Here is a 13,130-nt window from a genome sequence, read left to right on the forward strand (position 1 = left end):
GGAGGAGAGGGCGGCGCCCCGGGCCCGCCTCGCCGCTGCCGCAGCCCCCGCCCCCGGCCCGCCTGGCCCGCGGCGGCAGCGTGGCCGCGGCGCGGCGTCAGCACAGCCGCGGCGACAGCAGCCACAGCAGCGGGGCGGCCCGCGCGGGTGTTTATGTCGGGTCGCGGTGTCTCCCAGCAGCATGGCGGACTACCTGATCAGCGGCGGCACCGGCTACGTGCCCGAGGATGGGCTCACCGCGCAGCAGCTCTTCGCCAACGCCGACGGCCTCACCTACAAGTAAGCGCCTGGGGGCCTCGGCCCCACCTCGGTGCACCCACCCGCGCGCCGCGATCCCCCGGCCCCGGCCCTGCACGTGCGCCGTTCCCCCCTCGGACGCCCGCGTTCTCCGGCCCCGATTCGAGTGACTTGGGGTGGGGGTGGGGGGCTGGGCGAAGGAAGGAAGGAGGCCCGCGCTGAGAGCAGACGGACGTGGCACAGCGACATCGCGGGCCCTCGGTGCCATGCCCCGTTTATGGTCGGATCCGGGTTCGGCCTGCCCCCTTCCTCCTCTCGTGGGCATTTTGGCCCCAAGGAGGGGCCTTGGGGCATGTGGGAACTGGAGATGTGGGAGTTCTGGAGAGACTTTTTCCAGACCTTGGTCTCGCTCCCAGCTCACATGAGTGCAGAAGGGACCCTGGAGCCCAGCTAAGGCAGCTGCTTGGGTGTTGCCTCCAGGTGAGGCCCAGCTGGCCAGCTGGGATGGCTCCTTTTTCCCACGGACCTGTCCAGCCTTCCTTCCACTTGTGCCCCGCGTGCCCGCTGGTTAGCACTGGTGCTCCCCTGGGCATGGGTCTTCTGTGACTGCCACCCCAAGCCCACCCCACATGGGATTTTGGAGGAGGATGAGACCTCTCCGTTTGCCTCTGGCTTAGTTTGCTTTTCCACGGGCCCTGGGCCAGTTGTCCTGCGGGCTGCAGGCCTGGCACTAGCTCACCTCCTGGCTGCAGGACTGTGTCCATGCCAGGAAAGAGCATCAAAACCTGGGACTGGGAGGAGTGGGGTTGCTGGTAAGTCAAAAGCACCCCTGCCCTGTCTCCTGCCAGTCCCTGCCCTCGCCTGTAAGCATTCCTGCTTGGCAGGCAGTTTCCCTAGACACCAGGATTCCCAGTCGTTCCCGAGTGGCGCGCTTGCCTGGCCGTGGCTGGGGTGTGTGGGCCAGGTGAGGGATAGAGATAATGCCGAGAGAATGTCCAGGGGCCCAGACTCCAGCGTTTCTCCTCCTGCCTCTTGGTGAGCTACGGAGGCCTCCTCACTGTACAGAGGGCTGCCAAGGGGGCAGGGGCAGTTAAGGTTCTTTATTTGTTTGGGGGTCTTTGACGAAGGGGGAGAAAGTATCTCTTTGATATATTGTTCACTGGCGTCTTCTAGGAAAACTCACTAGGGAAATTCCTAGGAGTTTCTCTAGGTCTGGGGCAGGTTAAAGACCCCACCCCTCCGATCCACCCTGGAGCTTTTCCTTCCTGCACTGGGGTGCCTGCTGCTTTGCTTAGTCCGGTTGGGAGTGTTCCTGAAGTATGGAGCATTTGCTTTTGGGTGTGTCTGTCAAGGCCCTGTGACTTCAGGCAGATCGAGCCCATGGGGCCCCTGGGCTATGGCACTCTACTCTGCCATACCCCTGCAGGCCTACACTCTCCTGGGGATTGCTGTGACCGTGGCCCACCCTCGTGTGGGCAGCCCCCAGTGTTGCGAGCTGCCACGCTTTGACCAGGGCCCCGGTGTCCTGGTCCTAACAGCTGTGAAGCCCCCTTCCACCCTTTTCCCATCCCAGGCCATGTCTGTGGGTTGTCCCAGTCCAACTGGAGTGGAGTGCCTGCTCTGTCCGAACACGCCCCATGCTCAGCCCCCTGGGGTCCCTCCATGCTGTTCTGAACCCCGTGTGACTCAGCAGCCCCGGCCCTGGGCTGTGCAGCTTGTCCTGTGCTTTGTGGTGTTCATGCCATGCTGCACTACTAAATGGTTTTCGGGTTCATTCCGTGTTTGCTGACTGTCTCCCCCTATCAAGATGGAGAAGTGTTCAAGGGCAGGCACTGTATGTGCTCTGGGTGTCATTACAGGAACTTCTGTGTCCCTCCATAACTCTGAGCGCTGAAGGCAATGGACATTTGGGGCCAACCGCCTTGGTGGCGCCCCAGGTCCACAGACCTTCTGCTGGCTTCGGCTCTAGGTCTCTGGGCTGGAGTCAGCAAGATGCTAGTGGGGGGCTTGAGGGGGTGCTTCAAGCCCTGACCAGGGAATCGCCAGGATCAGAGGGCTCCAGTCTCTGCCCCTCTTCCCAACCCCATGCTGCCTCCCCTAGGTATGGCAGGCCCTGCCCCTTTTGGGGACCCCTCCCCACCCAGTAACATTCACTTTTCTGTCTTCACAGCGACTTCCTGATTCTCCCAGGATTCATAGACTTCATAGCTGATGAGGTGGTGAGTACCTCTTCTGCTGACCTGGGGGGAGAGGGACCAGGTATGTGGTAGAAGAGGCTGGCTTCTTGCTCAAGGGCAGGGTGTGGGAGAGACTTTTCTTGGGCATGTAGCCTTTATTGCCGCCAGAGAAACTGGCACAGTGCAGTGGGTCATGTCTAATGGGGCAAAGGCAGCCTTGGGGATTCGGGGGTATGCTGAGCGGTGGGCCTGGCACAGGGCGGGAGGGCTGTCACTGACAGAGCCTTTGCGAGGTTCAAAAAGGCCCTGGGAGGGGATGGGCATGGGTATGGCAGCCCTCTTACCATAGACAGGAAGGATTAGATTTTGTCTGAAATGCTGAGCAAGGACATGACAGGAGCCAGTACAATTCTGGAGACTTTGGATGAGGTGGACACACTTGTTTGTGGATCTGTAATGCACAGGAATTGGCAAGAGGATTCGAAAGAATTAGATTTTGGACAAATACAAGGAAACACGGTGCCTCGCTTTATTGGAGGGGCTCAGCAATGAGCCAAGTGAATGAACAATGTTCTTTACACAATTAAGATATGACAAGCTCGTAGAAGCCAAGGGGTAAGTGCTGACAAGTATAAGTCATTTCACGGAAAAGTTAGATTCTTCTTTTTTTTTTTTTTTTTAAGATTTTTATTTATTTGTCAGAGAGACAGCGAGAGAAGAGCACAAGCAGGGGGAGCGGCAGACAGAGGGAGAGGGAGAAGCAGGCTCCCCGCTGAGCAAGGAGCCAGATACGGGACTCGATCCCAGGACCCTGGGGTCATGATCTGAGCTGAAGGCAGAGGCTTAACCCACTGAGCCACCCAGGCGCCCCAAGTTAGATTATTCTATGATGAATTCATGCACGTTAAAGAAATAGTTTCCTTTGTTGCTGTTACTGATGTTTATTCAGGTCTGAACCTCAAGAAAGACCAAAGGCCCCAGTGTGCCTGGATCACTCTTGTATCAGGGAGACTCCCGTCCAGCTTGTGTAGCCAGTGCTGATGCGGACGGATTTTTAGGGGAGAATTTGGGCTATTCTGGACCTGTACCTTATGATGGCAAGCAGGATGTCTTGGTTCAGCTGTTCAGTTTAACAAAGTTTACCAGGCCCTCTGGCTTTGTGCCAGACCTTGGGCAGGGTGTGAGGAAGAAAGGGATGGAAAAGTCCCCTCCCGGCTATCAAGGGTCTCCCTGTCCTGTGGCCTAGGTCAGGAAGGCTGCGTGGCTCTTCTCCTGTGGTATGATGGGAGAGGAGAAGGTGGAGTTCTCTAGACTGCAGGGCCATGGTTCTGAACCAGGGTCTGTGAGATGGACTTCAGGGGCCTACGAATCTCCAAAAATTCTATACCAAAGTCTGTGAGTGCTTTGGAGGCTAGGATCCACAAGCTGTTGGCCTGAATCTCAGAGGCAGATTCCTCCCCAATGTGTATTTGCAGCTCTGACCTCTCCCCTGAGTGGCAGACCCTTGGTTCCCTACTTTCCTGGAGGTCTGATAGACTCCTTCCTGCGCCTTCTCCTCCCAGTCACAGCCTCTCCCGCCTGGCCCTGCCCAGCAGCCTCCTTGGTGGCCTCCCTGCCTCAGGCCTTGTCATGTAGAGTCCATTCTCCACATCAGAGCCTGAGCGACCTCTTTAAAACATAAAGCAGAGGCGCCTGGGTGGCTCAGTTGTTAAGCGTCTGCCTTCGGCTCAGGTCGTGATCTCAGGGTCCTGGGATCGAGCCCCGCATCGGGCTCCCTGCTCGGCGGGAAGCCTGCTTCTCCCTCTCCCACTCCCCCCTGCTTGTGTTCCCTCTCTCGCTGTCTCTCTCTCTGTCAAATAAATAAAATCTTAAAAAAAAAAAAATCTATAAAACACAAAGCAGAGCATGTCTCTCCTCTGCCTGAGACCCTCCTGTGGCTTCTCCTCCTAGCATCGAATCTGAGTTCCTCTCCGTGGCCTTCAAGGCTACACATCCTCACCACCCACCCACCCACCCCCCTGCCTGCCTCTCGCCCCTTAGCCCCTGCCTGCCCCCCCCTCTTCTACTGTGCTAGCCTTTTTCTGTGTTAAATACACCTCAGGAAGACTGGGAACAGAGGCCAGGGTCACACACACAGCTCCCTCTGCCTGCAGCGACAGTCCCTCAGACTCTGACTTGATTGGTTCTCACTTGTCACACCCCAAGAGAGAGGCTTCCCCTGACCACCACATCCTTCGTCCTGTGGTCACTTGGATTTGTTGTCTTTCTTTGGAGCCTTTATCCCGACTGAAATAATCTCATTTTTTGTTTTTGTCATCTTTCTTTCCAAGTAGGCTGTAACCTCCAGGAGGGATGGCAGGGTCCTTACCTGCCGTGTCCACTGCTGGATCTGCAGGCCTGTCCTGGTGCCGGGGACCCATAGGAGCTCAGTAAATGTTTGTTGATTGAACGGTAAAACTCTTCACATAGACCGTGCCTCTATTCTCAGGACCTGACTTCAGCCCTGACTCGGAAGATCACCCTGAAGACGCCGCTGATCTCCTCCCCAATGGACACTGTGACAGAAGCCGACATGGCCATTGCCATGGCTGTGAGTCAGGCACCGGGGTGAGGGTGGGGGGGCTGAACGTGGGGCCTGGATTCAGAAGTGGGGTTTGCAGAGCCAGAGGGTCAGCCCCTGGCACTGATCCTGCTTCCCTTCCACCCCAGCTGATGGGCGGTATTGGTTTCATTCACCACAACTGCACACCGGAGTTCCAGGCCAATGAGGTGCGGAAGGTCAAGGCAAGTACCAGGCCTGTCCCCAGAAACAAGATTCGACCTGGCCGCCCCCTCCTTTGCTATCCCTGCAGGCTGGTGCATCCCCTGGCTGACTCCTGTGGGCTCTTGTCCGCCCTTCTCCTCACTGGGGACACAGGGCCCAGCCCTCATTCGCCCACTGGCCCGTCTCCCCATTGAGAGCCCTGCCTCCTCTGTGGCATGGTTGCCTGCACACCACCTCCGGCCTTCTTCCAGCCTTTTCCTTCCCCGTCTCCACCCACAGAAATTTGAACAGGGCTTCATCACGGACCCCGTGGTGCTAAGCCCCTCGCATACCGTGGGCGACGTGTTGGAGGCCAAGATTCGGCATGGCTTTTCCGGCATCCCCATCACGGAGACAGGCACCATGGGCAGCAAGCTGGTGGGCATCGTAACCTCCCGAGACATTGACTTTCTTGCCGAGAAGGACCACACCACCCTCCTTAGTGAGGTATGTGCAGGGCAGAGGGAGGACCGCACATCCTGGGGCCTCAGGCTGGTGCCTGTGACCAGGGACCAGAGGGAGGCCTGGCTCCCTTCTCTCTCACCTGCCAACCTGCAGGCAAATGTTCCTGACTCCACAGGTGATGACTCCGCGGAATGAGCTGGTGGTGGCTCCAGCGGGCGTAACGTTGAAAGAGGCAAATGAGATCCTGCAGCGCAGTAAGAAAGGTACCTGGGAGTGGGCAGAAAGCTCAAGACCCCCCAGTCTGGCTCCCAGTACCCCAGGCCCGCTGTTCCTTCGGAGCTTTGTAGATTGTCCCAACAACCAGACTGGCTGGGCCTTAGGGAAGGTTTGAATAATCCCGGGTTGGAGCATGAATCCTGAGATCCTTTTCTGGCTTAGGAAAACCTGTCCCTTATTCAGCATCTTCACACTGTGTCTCCCCATAAAGCTCGTCCTGTGAAATGCTCATCACCAAAAAAGTCTGAAACGTGCTGCTTTTCTATCTCCCATATCCCACTAAAAAATTGAATGTCAGCTTATTAAAGGCCCTGAGAAGTCCTGCAGTTAAGTTTATTTGACATTGGGGCTGCTGACACAATATTCATTAGGTCCCCATGGGAGACACTGGGCAGTGCCTTCCTGGCTCATACTGGATTGTTTTCTGGGGGTGGTATTGGAGAGGGTACGTGTTCCTCTCTGCAAGACAGCCTTACATTTGCGCCTTGGCTAGGAGTTTTCGACCACTGTGGCCTGTGGCCTAGCCAGTGAAAGGCTGCCAGTGCTCGGGGGCCACCCACCCAGCCTGGTTGGGCCGCAGGGCAGGAAGAGCTCCGGACCCCACTTGGCTCGGACGTTTCTTTGCTTCCTGTTCCTTGGGCAGGGGGCCAGATCCCTAGGAGCATTTCCTGGGTGGGTGCTGTCACCTAGTGGCTGGTCTGGGTACTTCAGTAGAATCTCTGGCCTGGTCTGTTCCGTCCTTACCATCCCCGACTCCCACTCCAGCCCCAAGAGGCCTGCTCCTTCACCTAACCTCTGCACTCCTCATCAGGGAAGCTGCCCATTGTCAACGATCGTGATGAGCTGGTGGCCATCATTGCCCGCACTGACCTGAAGAAGAACAGGGATTACCCTCTGGCCTCCAAGGACTCCCACAAGCAGCTGCTGTGTGGGGCGGCTGTGGGCAGCCGTGAGGATGACAAGTACCGCCTGGACCTGCTCACCCAGGCGGGCGCTGACGTCATAGTGCTGGTATGTGAGCACTGCGCCCGGGCGCGGTGGTTCAGGAGGGCAGACGCTTACCGAGACCGGGGTTTGCCCCTAATGCAGCCTGGAATCGGAATTAGGAGGGTCACTGGTACTCTGACGGCTCAGGGCAAACTGGGGGCCCCTTGGAGGGCCCTCCGCACCCTAATACTCAGAGCTCACATTCTTTGAGGACCCCCCGCTTGCCGGGTCCTGCACTAAGACCTTTATGTGGATGAACTCATTTGATCCTCGCCACAGCTCCCTGAGGTTCAATCCCACACCCACCCGTCCGATGAAGACACCAGGGTGTGCGAAATTCAGTAATTTCATCTGGTAGTGAGTTGGTGGGAACAGGCTGTGGCCCCAGGCAACACCTCCTTGCGGTGAGGACCGGTGCATACAGTGGGTATGACGGGGCTTTGTCTGCTCTGAGACCACAAACTAGTGGTGCTCAACCTTCGAGACTCAGTCTGCTGAGAGCTATCAAGTGTTTCCCCAGCGGGGAAAAAAAAAAGAGCTTTCTCAACATTTTTCGTACAATTTCAGGAGTTTGTCCGCTCTGATTCCCCTCCCCCGGTGAGGACTGTTAGCCACCGAAGCTTGAGCTTTCCTGTCCCCCTCCTCACAGGACTCCTCCCAGGGGAACTCCGTGTATCAGATTGCCATGGTGCACTACATCAAGCAGAAATACCCCCACCTCCAGGTGATTGGGGGGAATGGTGAGTGCGGGGGCCCCCGGCAGCCCCCCGCCCTTGCTCTCGCACTGCGTAACTTTTCCTCTGTCCTTCAGCATCCCTAGGTGATGGCATTGCCCCTGCATGGGGGCAGAGGGCTGAAGGAATGGGCTTGGCCCCTGGGGGTTGGGGTGGGGGGGCTAGACTGGGGTCCCAGGCAGCCCCAGGGTAAGGCAAGGACATCCCATACTCACACTGTTCCTCTTTCCCCGCTCCTCCAAACCCTCCTCCCCGCCCCTCCCCCCAGTGGTGACAGCGGCTCAGGCCAAGAACCTGATTGATGCTGGTGTGGACGGGCTGCGTGTGGGCATGGGCTGTGGTTCCATCTGCATCACCCAAGAAGGTAGGTGTCAGGAGAGCGATGCCAACAGGAACGTCCTGCTGGCCCTCCCCAGGCTCTGGGCCCCCACTCTTGTCCCAGGGATGCATGCCGAGTGCGCGCTGTGCCAGGCCCCTTCCCAGGATGGGGGCTCAGGGGGTGACCTGGGCTCAGACTCTGTCCATCTGGCCTAGTGACTTGGGGGAGACTGGTGTAAGATAAGGTTACTGGGAGTTTTGGGAGTGTGCCAGCCTGCTTCTCAGAGTCTGGTCAAGAAGGCCCGATCTGGAGGCGCAAGGCTCGTGTGACTACTTCTCTGAGGGGCTCCTTGGAAGCCCGCTCAGAGTTGGGATAAGCTTTGTGACAAGGCAGATAATTAAGATGTGGAGCTAGCATGTCCCTGAATGTGTAAGGACATAGAGCCTTACCACTGTGCGGCGGTAGTGGGGGAGGGGGTCCACTCGGTCACAAAGCCCTTCTACGGGGCGCACTCCTGACCACGAAGTGGGGGAGTGTGAGACCCTGATGCGTGTCCCCGTGTGCTTGAGGGGTGCTCCCCGGAGGCTGGTGTCTGACTTGTGGGTCCTGGCTTGGCCTGAGGGGATGTATCTGGCCCCTTGGGTGAGGGTCATTTCTCCACAACACCGAGTGACCCGTTTGGTCTTGTCTGCCCAAAACGTCTCCTCCTTTTGGTCTTCAGAGCCTCTGCTAAGCCTTCGCCCTAGCTGACCACCATGGTAAATGTGGGCCTTCCCTCGGTGACTCGACAAATATTAATCGAGCGCCTGTTATGTGTCAGGCCCCGTTCTAACTCTTGGGATGCAATAGGGACAAAACAAACCACAGGTACTTCCCGAGAGGGCCTCTCCTCCACTTTATCCAGCTTCACCTCCGTCCCGAGATAAGTGCTAGTTCCTTAGACTTCCCACTTACAACCTCATACTTTAAAGACCTTGGACAGTTAAACTCGGAGGAATGCACACCAGTATCCCGAAGGGGGCTGTGAGTACCTCACCCTGGGAACAGGCTTTGCAAATGAGAGAGGTTTGAGAGAGACGTTGAGCTTGGGGAACCCCCAGCCCCAAGCCCACCGGGCCGGGGGTGGGGGCGCTATGCTCTGAAGGCCGTCAGAATCCTGCATGGTGCTGTTCTGGGTGGGGTGGGCCAGGTCCCTGGAGTGCCGTCGCCCCTAGTGTTCTTTGCTGCCGCCTGCCTTGTGCCCCAGAAATACCGTCCAGCCTCGTCCCTTCTCCCAAGCGGGGGCGGGGGCGCATGGACAAAGGGGCCTCTACCTGGTTCCTGCGTTGCCGTTGGCACCTCTGACTGGCGTGCCTTCCCGCAGTGATGGCGTGTGGTCGGCCCCAAGGCACCGCCGTGTACAAGGTGGCTGAGTACGCCCGGCGCTTTGGGGTGCCGGTCGTCGCCGACGGTGGCATCCAGACCGTGGGGCACGTGGTCAAGGCCTTGGCGCTGGGAGCCTCGACAGGTGAGGGGGTCTGCGGGGGATTGGGCAGGCTGGTGGGGGGCTGGGAGCTGGGCGAGGGCAGTAGGAGGTCTGTGGGGCTAGAGGCACTGACCCCTGAACCACTACAGTGATGATGGGCTCCCTGCTCGCCGCCACCACGGAGGCTCCCGGCGAGTACTTCTTCTCGGATGGGGTGAGGCTCAAGAAGTACCGGGGCATGGGCTCCTTGGATGCCATGGAGAAGTGCAGCGGCAGCCAGAAACGATACTTCAGGTGCCCTGCTTCGGAACCCCGGCCCCAGGCAGATGAGCCCGCAGCCCTCCGGCGTCCACGCCGCCCGTGACTTCCCCGTGTGGTGCCCCGTCTCCGTATTCCTGTTCTGCAACCCGGGGCACAGGGTGCAAGTCGTGGCCCTGGGGTAGTACCTGGGCCATCTGACCCGGCACCCCGGGAGTGGCGGCTCTGGGGGGCCTTCTGGGTGGTATCCCCTCTGCTGGTACCCTCAGGAGGTGGGGGGGGGCTCCCCTGAGCCATGGGCCGCTTGGCTCAGTCTCTTTGCCCTCCACGCAGTGAGGGGGATAAGGTGAAGATCGCACAGGGCGTCTCGGGCTCCATCCAGGACAAAGGCTCCATTCAGAAGTTCGTGCCCTACCTCATAGCAGGTATCCAACATGGCTGCCAGGATATCGGTGCCCGTAGCCTGTCTGTCCTGCGGTGAGTGCTGTGACTGGGGGGTGGGGGGGTGGGGACGGGACCCGGGAGGCTCCTGGCTCCTCCCTGCTTCCTCTCTTTCTTGCTCTGTCCTCGGTGTCCCTGATGCGCTCCACCTACCTGCCTGCAGGTCCATGATGTACTCAGGAGAGCTCAAGTTTGAGAAGCGGACCATGTCGGCTCAGATCGAGGGTGGCGTCCATGGCCTGCACTCGTAAGTGTGGTGGCCTCCTCGCGCCCGCTGGCTGGCACTGGGTCGGGCAGGTGGGGCTGTGGTTCAGAGGCCAAGCTGAGGTTTCAGGGAACCCGTGGACCGTCTGCTCCAGGGATGGATGCTGCTGCAGGATGACCCCATCAGCCTGTCCTACAGGGCCTAGCGCACCCTTGACCCCTGTCCTTTAGCCCCCCCCCCGCGCAGGCAGGCCCCTCCCCTCCCCTCGGGCATCTCCCCGAGCAGGGCATGGGAGGTGTGGCCGCTGGCCCCTCCTGGGCTCCCAGTCCCTTGCTTGCTCAGAAGCTTGGTGGCTGGTGGCAGGGGCTGGTGGCGCTGGGCTCGTGCTGGTGGCAGCACCAGGCAGGCAGGCGGAGGCCGGGGGCACGAGCCCCCTGGCGGGGAGAAGGGCAGAGAGACAGACGCCAGGGCCGGCGCTGGGGCGGCCGCGGGCGGGGGCAGTGCTAGTTGGCAGCGGTCGTTGCAGAGGCATGCGTCCCCGCCCTGGTCGAGAGGGCCTGTCCCCCCAGGCATCGGCGGGCGTCTAACCTGTGTCTCTTTCTGCCCCATCCTCCCGTAGCTATACCTTTCTGCCGTGTAAGTAACCGCGCTGCCCGGGCCAAGTGTAGAGTAGAGCAGGGGCAGTCTGGGTGGGACGTGGGCTGGGGGCCGGGGCCCTCGGGTCGGGGGTGGCACTCGGGTGTGATCAGGGGACACGGACCCTAGGACCGGCACTGAGCTCTGGGGGCAGCCAACCGTGGCCCCTCCTCCAGTGGAAACAGCCCCTGCTGGGGTGCGGACGGATGTCCCTGACCACAGGCCTGAGGTTTCCCTGTCTTGGACTGGACCCAACGACCACAAGGGGCCTAGGCCACTGTGTGTGCAGGGGTGGGGTGGAGACAGGGGCGGCAGAGGTGCAGCTTGGTCTGAGCTTGCGCTAGGAGGATGGACTGTCTTCTTTAGCTGGGTCTCCATCCCCAGCATTGAGGACAGTCTGCTCAGCTGCGGCTGTGGCCAGAAGGAGCATGGCTGTCTCTGGACCTGGCGTGGTTCTTTCGGGAGCCTTGGCCTGGGGAACACAGAGGCACAGGGCCTGCTCTTTCCCTCCCCCCTGCCCCCTATGTGGGGGCGCCCTGGCAGCCCAAGGCCTAATGGCAAGGGGATCTGGGAAAGGAGCAGGGTCCAGACACCCACTCTTGGCTTCCCTTTGCCTTGTCCCCACAGTTACGAGAAGCGGCTGTACTGAGGATGGTGGTGGAAGCCGGGGCAGTGGAGGGGGTGTGCCCCAGGGTGCCCCTTTGAGCACCGCCTCCCTCCATAACTGAGTGGTCCATAGATTTGCACTACGGATTCCCCAGCTCCTTTCCAGGGAGAGAGGAGGGGAGCCCCCGAGGGTCTGCGGCAACCCTGGTCATCCCCTGCAGAGTCAGGACTGCTCCTGGGGCTCGGCTGCCCTGGGGGTCCTTCCGGGCTCCCCCTCCTTCAGTCCCTCTGAGCCTAGCCAGCCTGGGCTCTCAGGCCCTGTGCCTGCCTCAGGTCTCTCTCACTGCAGCCTGCTCCGGCCTGGCGCCCACCCCTGGGGCAGGTGGCCCCTCCTGGCTTCCGTAGGGCACCTCCTTCCCCAACCCCCACCCCCGAAATGGTGCTCTCCTGGCCCTGCCTCTGGCCCCTTCCTGGGCTGCTGCCCCCTCAGCCATGTGGCACTTCTGGGCTCCTGACCTAGGCCAGAGGGAGGTCTCTGCCCCCTTCCCCTGGCCCTAGGCTACCCAGGCCCGGCTCCTCAGGCCACTCCCCCCGTCCCTGGCCCTGGGGAGGAGGCTACCCATCATTCCTGACTCACCATCATCCCCAGGTGTACCATTCCTGCCCTCTCCTCTCAGCTGCAGTCGAAGGCTTTAACTTTGCACACTTTGGGGTCACAGTTGCGTCATTGTATATTAAATAATCTGAATAAATCAAGAGGTCTCAATACCTCTGCCGTCCTGTCTCTGCCCCGTGTCCACTGGGCAGTTGGCCCCTATCCTGGTGGTGAGCTGGGGCCCCGAGCCCCTATCAGAGCTGGGCTGGAGGCGGGGGCACCAGGCCCAGCCTCCCCAGGAAGGTGAGGAGGGCATTGTGGGACTCTAGGGGGGTACTGGCACAAGTGGGCCACATGGTGGGGGGGGGGTCTCCCAGGCCTGTGCCTTTCCCGGCAATGCTCCCGCTGCCCGTGCCCAGCAGCCCACGCAGGCGGACGGTGTGGCAGAGGGGCCACCGAGGCTGTAGAAGACGAGCGTCGGGAGCCTCACCGGTAGCTGCCCGCAAGTCCCCACTGCAGCCTCGTGACACCAAACGGTGCAGCCTGGACGCAGGCGGGAGTAGAGCATGGCTGTGGCCCTGACCTGCAGCCGCATCAGCGGACACCCGTGGGTGGGTACCAGGGAGAGGGGGGGCTCAGCTCCCACGGTGCATCTGCAGCTCAGGCCCCGTGTCCCAGCCTCAAACCCCTCCTGGTGGGGACGCACTGACACATGGGCTGCTGAATAGCCTGGGGGGGGGTCTTGGGGCATTTACCTTGTCTTCCTCTGCCTCTGTTGCAGTTGGGCAGTGGGCACGCAGGCGTGCCACCCAGTTACAGACACCACTCAGGAGCGGGAGCGAAGATGGCCTGAATGCTCCAGGGGCGGGAATGAGCAGAGCGTGCAGAAACAAAACCCTAGTTCGTGGGTCATGAATAGCTGGAAACATTCCCCTGGCTGTCAGGGAGGGGCTGCCTCAGGCTACTCTGGGCGAGCCTGCTGGTAC

The 13,130-nt window shown here is 60.1% G+C and overlaps 1 protein-coding gene across 4 annotated transcripts in view; it reads left to right on the forward strand.

Moving 5' to 3' along the window:
- The window catches only part of IMPDH1 (inosine monophosphate dehydrogenase 1), a 15,573-nt gene extending 3,256 nt beyond the window's left edge, over positions 1 to 12,317 (forward strand). The window contains exons 2-15 of one of the 4 annotated variants that reach the window (XM_031018824.2): positions 178 to 279; positions 2,408 to 2,456; positions 4,903 to 5,004; positions 5,124 to 5,198; positions 5,458 to 5,664; positions 5,798 to 5,885; positions 6,710 to 6,909; positions 7,535 to 7,625; positions 7,888 to 7,983; positions 9,302 to 9,445; positions 9,553 to 9,697; positions 9,995 to 10,138; positions 10,266 to 10,349; positions 11,571 to 12,317. In XM_031018824.2, the coding sequence (XP_030874684.1) occupies positions 178 to 279; positions 2,408 to 2,456; positions 4,903 to 5,004; positions 5,124 to 5,198; positions 5,458 to 5,664; positions 5,798 to 5,885; positions 6,710 to 6,909; positions 7,535 to 7,625; positions 7,888 to 7,983; positions 9,302 to 9,445; positions 9,553 to 9,697; positions 9,995 to 10,138; positions 10,266 to 10,349; positions 11,571 to 11,592 (1,549 nt within the window). In that variant the 3' untranslated portion in view covers positions 11,593 to 12,317. Of the gene's footprint in view, positions 1 to 177; positions 280 to 2,407; positions 2,457 to 4,902; positions 5,005 to 5,123; positions 5,199 to 5,457; positions 5,665 to 5,797; positions 5,886 to 6,709; positions 6,910 to 7,534; positions 7,626 to 7,887; positions 7,984 to 9,301; positions 9,446 to 9,552; positions 9,698 to 9,994; positions 10,139 to 10,265; positions 10,350 to 10,926; positions 11,108 to 11,570 lie in introns of those variants that run through there. The other 3 variants (XM_006747882.3, XM_081800139.1, XM_081800140.1) reach the window with 3 other exon arrangements.
- The last annotated feature ends 813 nt before the right edge of the window (positions 12,318 to 13,130 follow it).

Source organism: Leptonychotes weddellii, chromosome 12, assembly GCF_054177405.1.
Source record: "Leptonychotes weddellii isolate Sample4059 chromosome 12, ASM5417740v2, whole genome shotgun sequence".
NCBI classification, from domain to species: domain Eukaryota; kingdom Metazoa; phylum Chordata; class Mammalia; order Carnivora; family Phocidae; genus Leptonychotes; species Leptonychotes weddellii.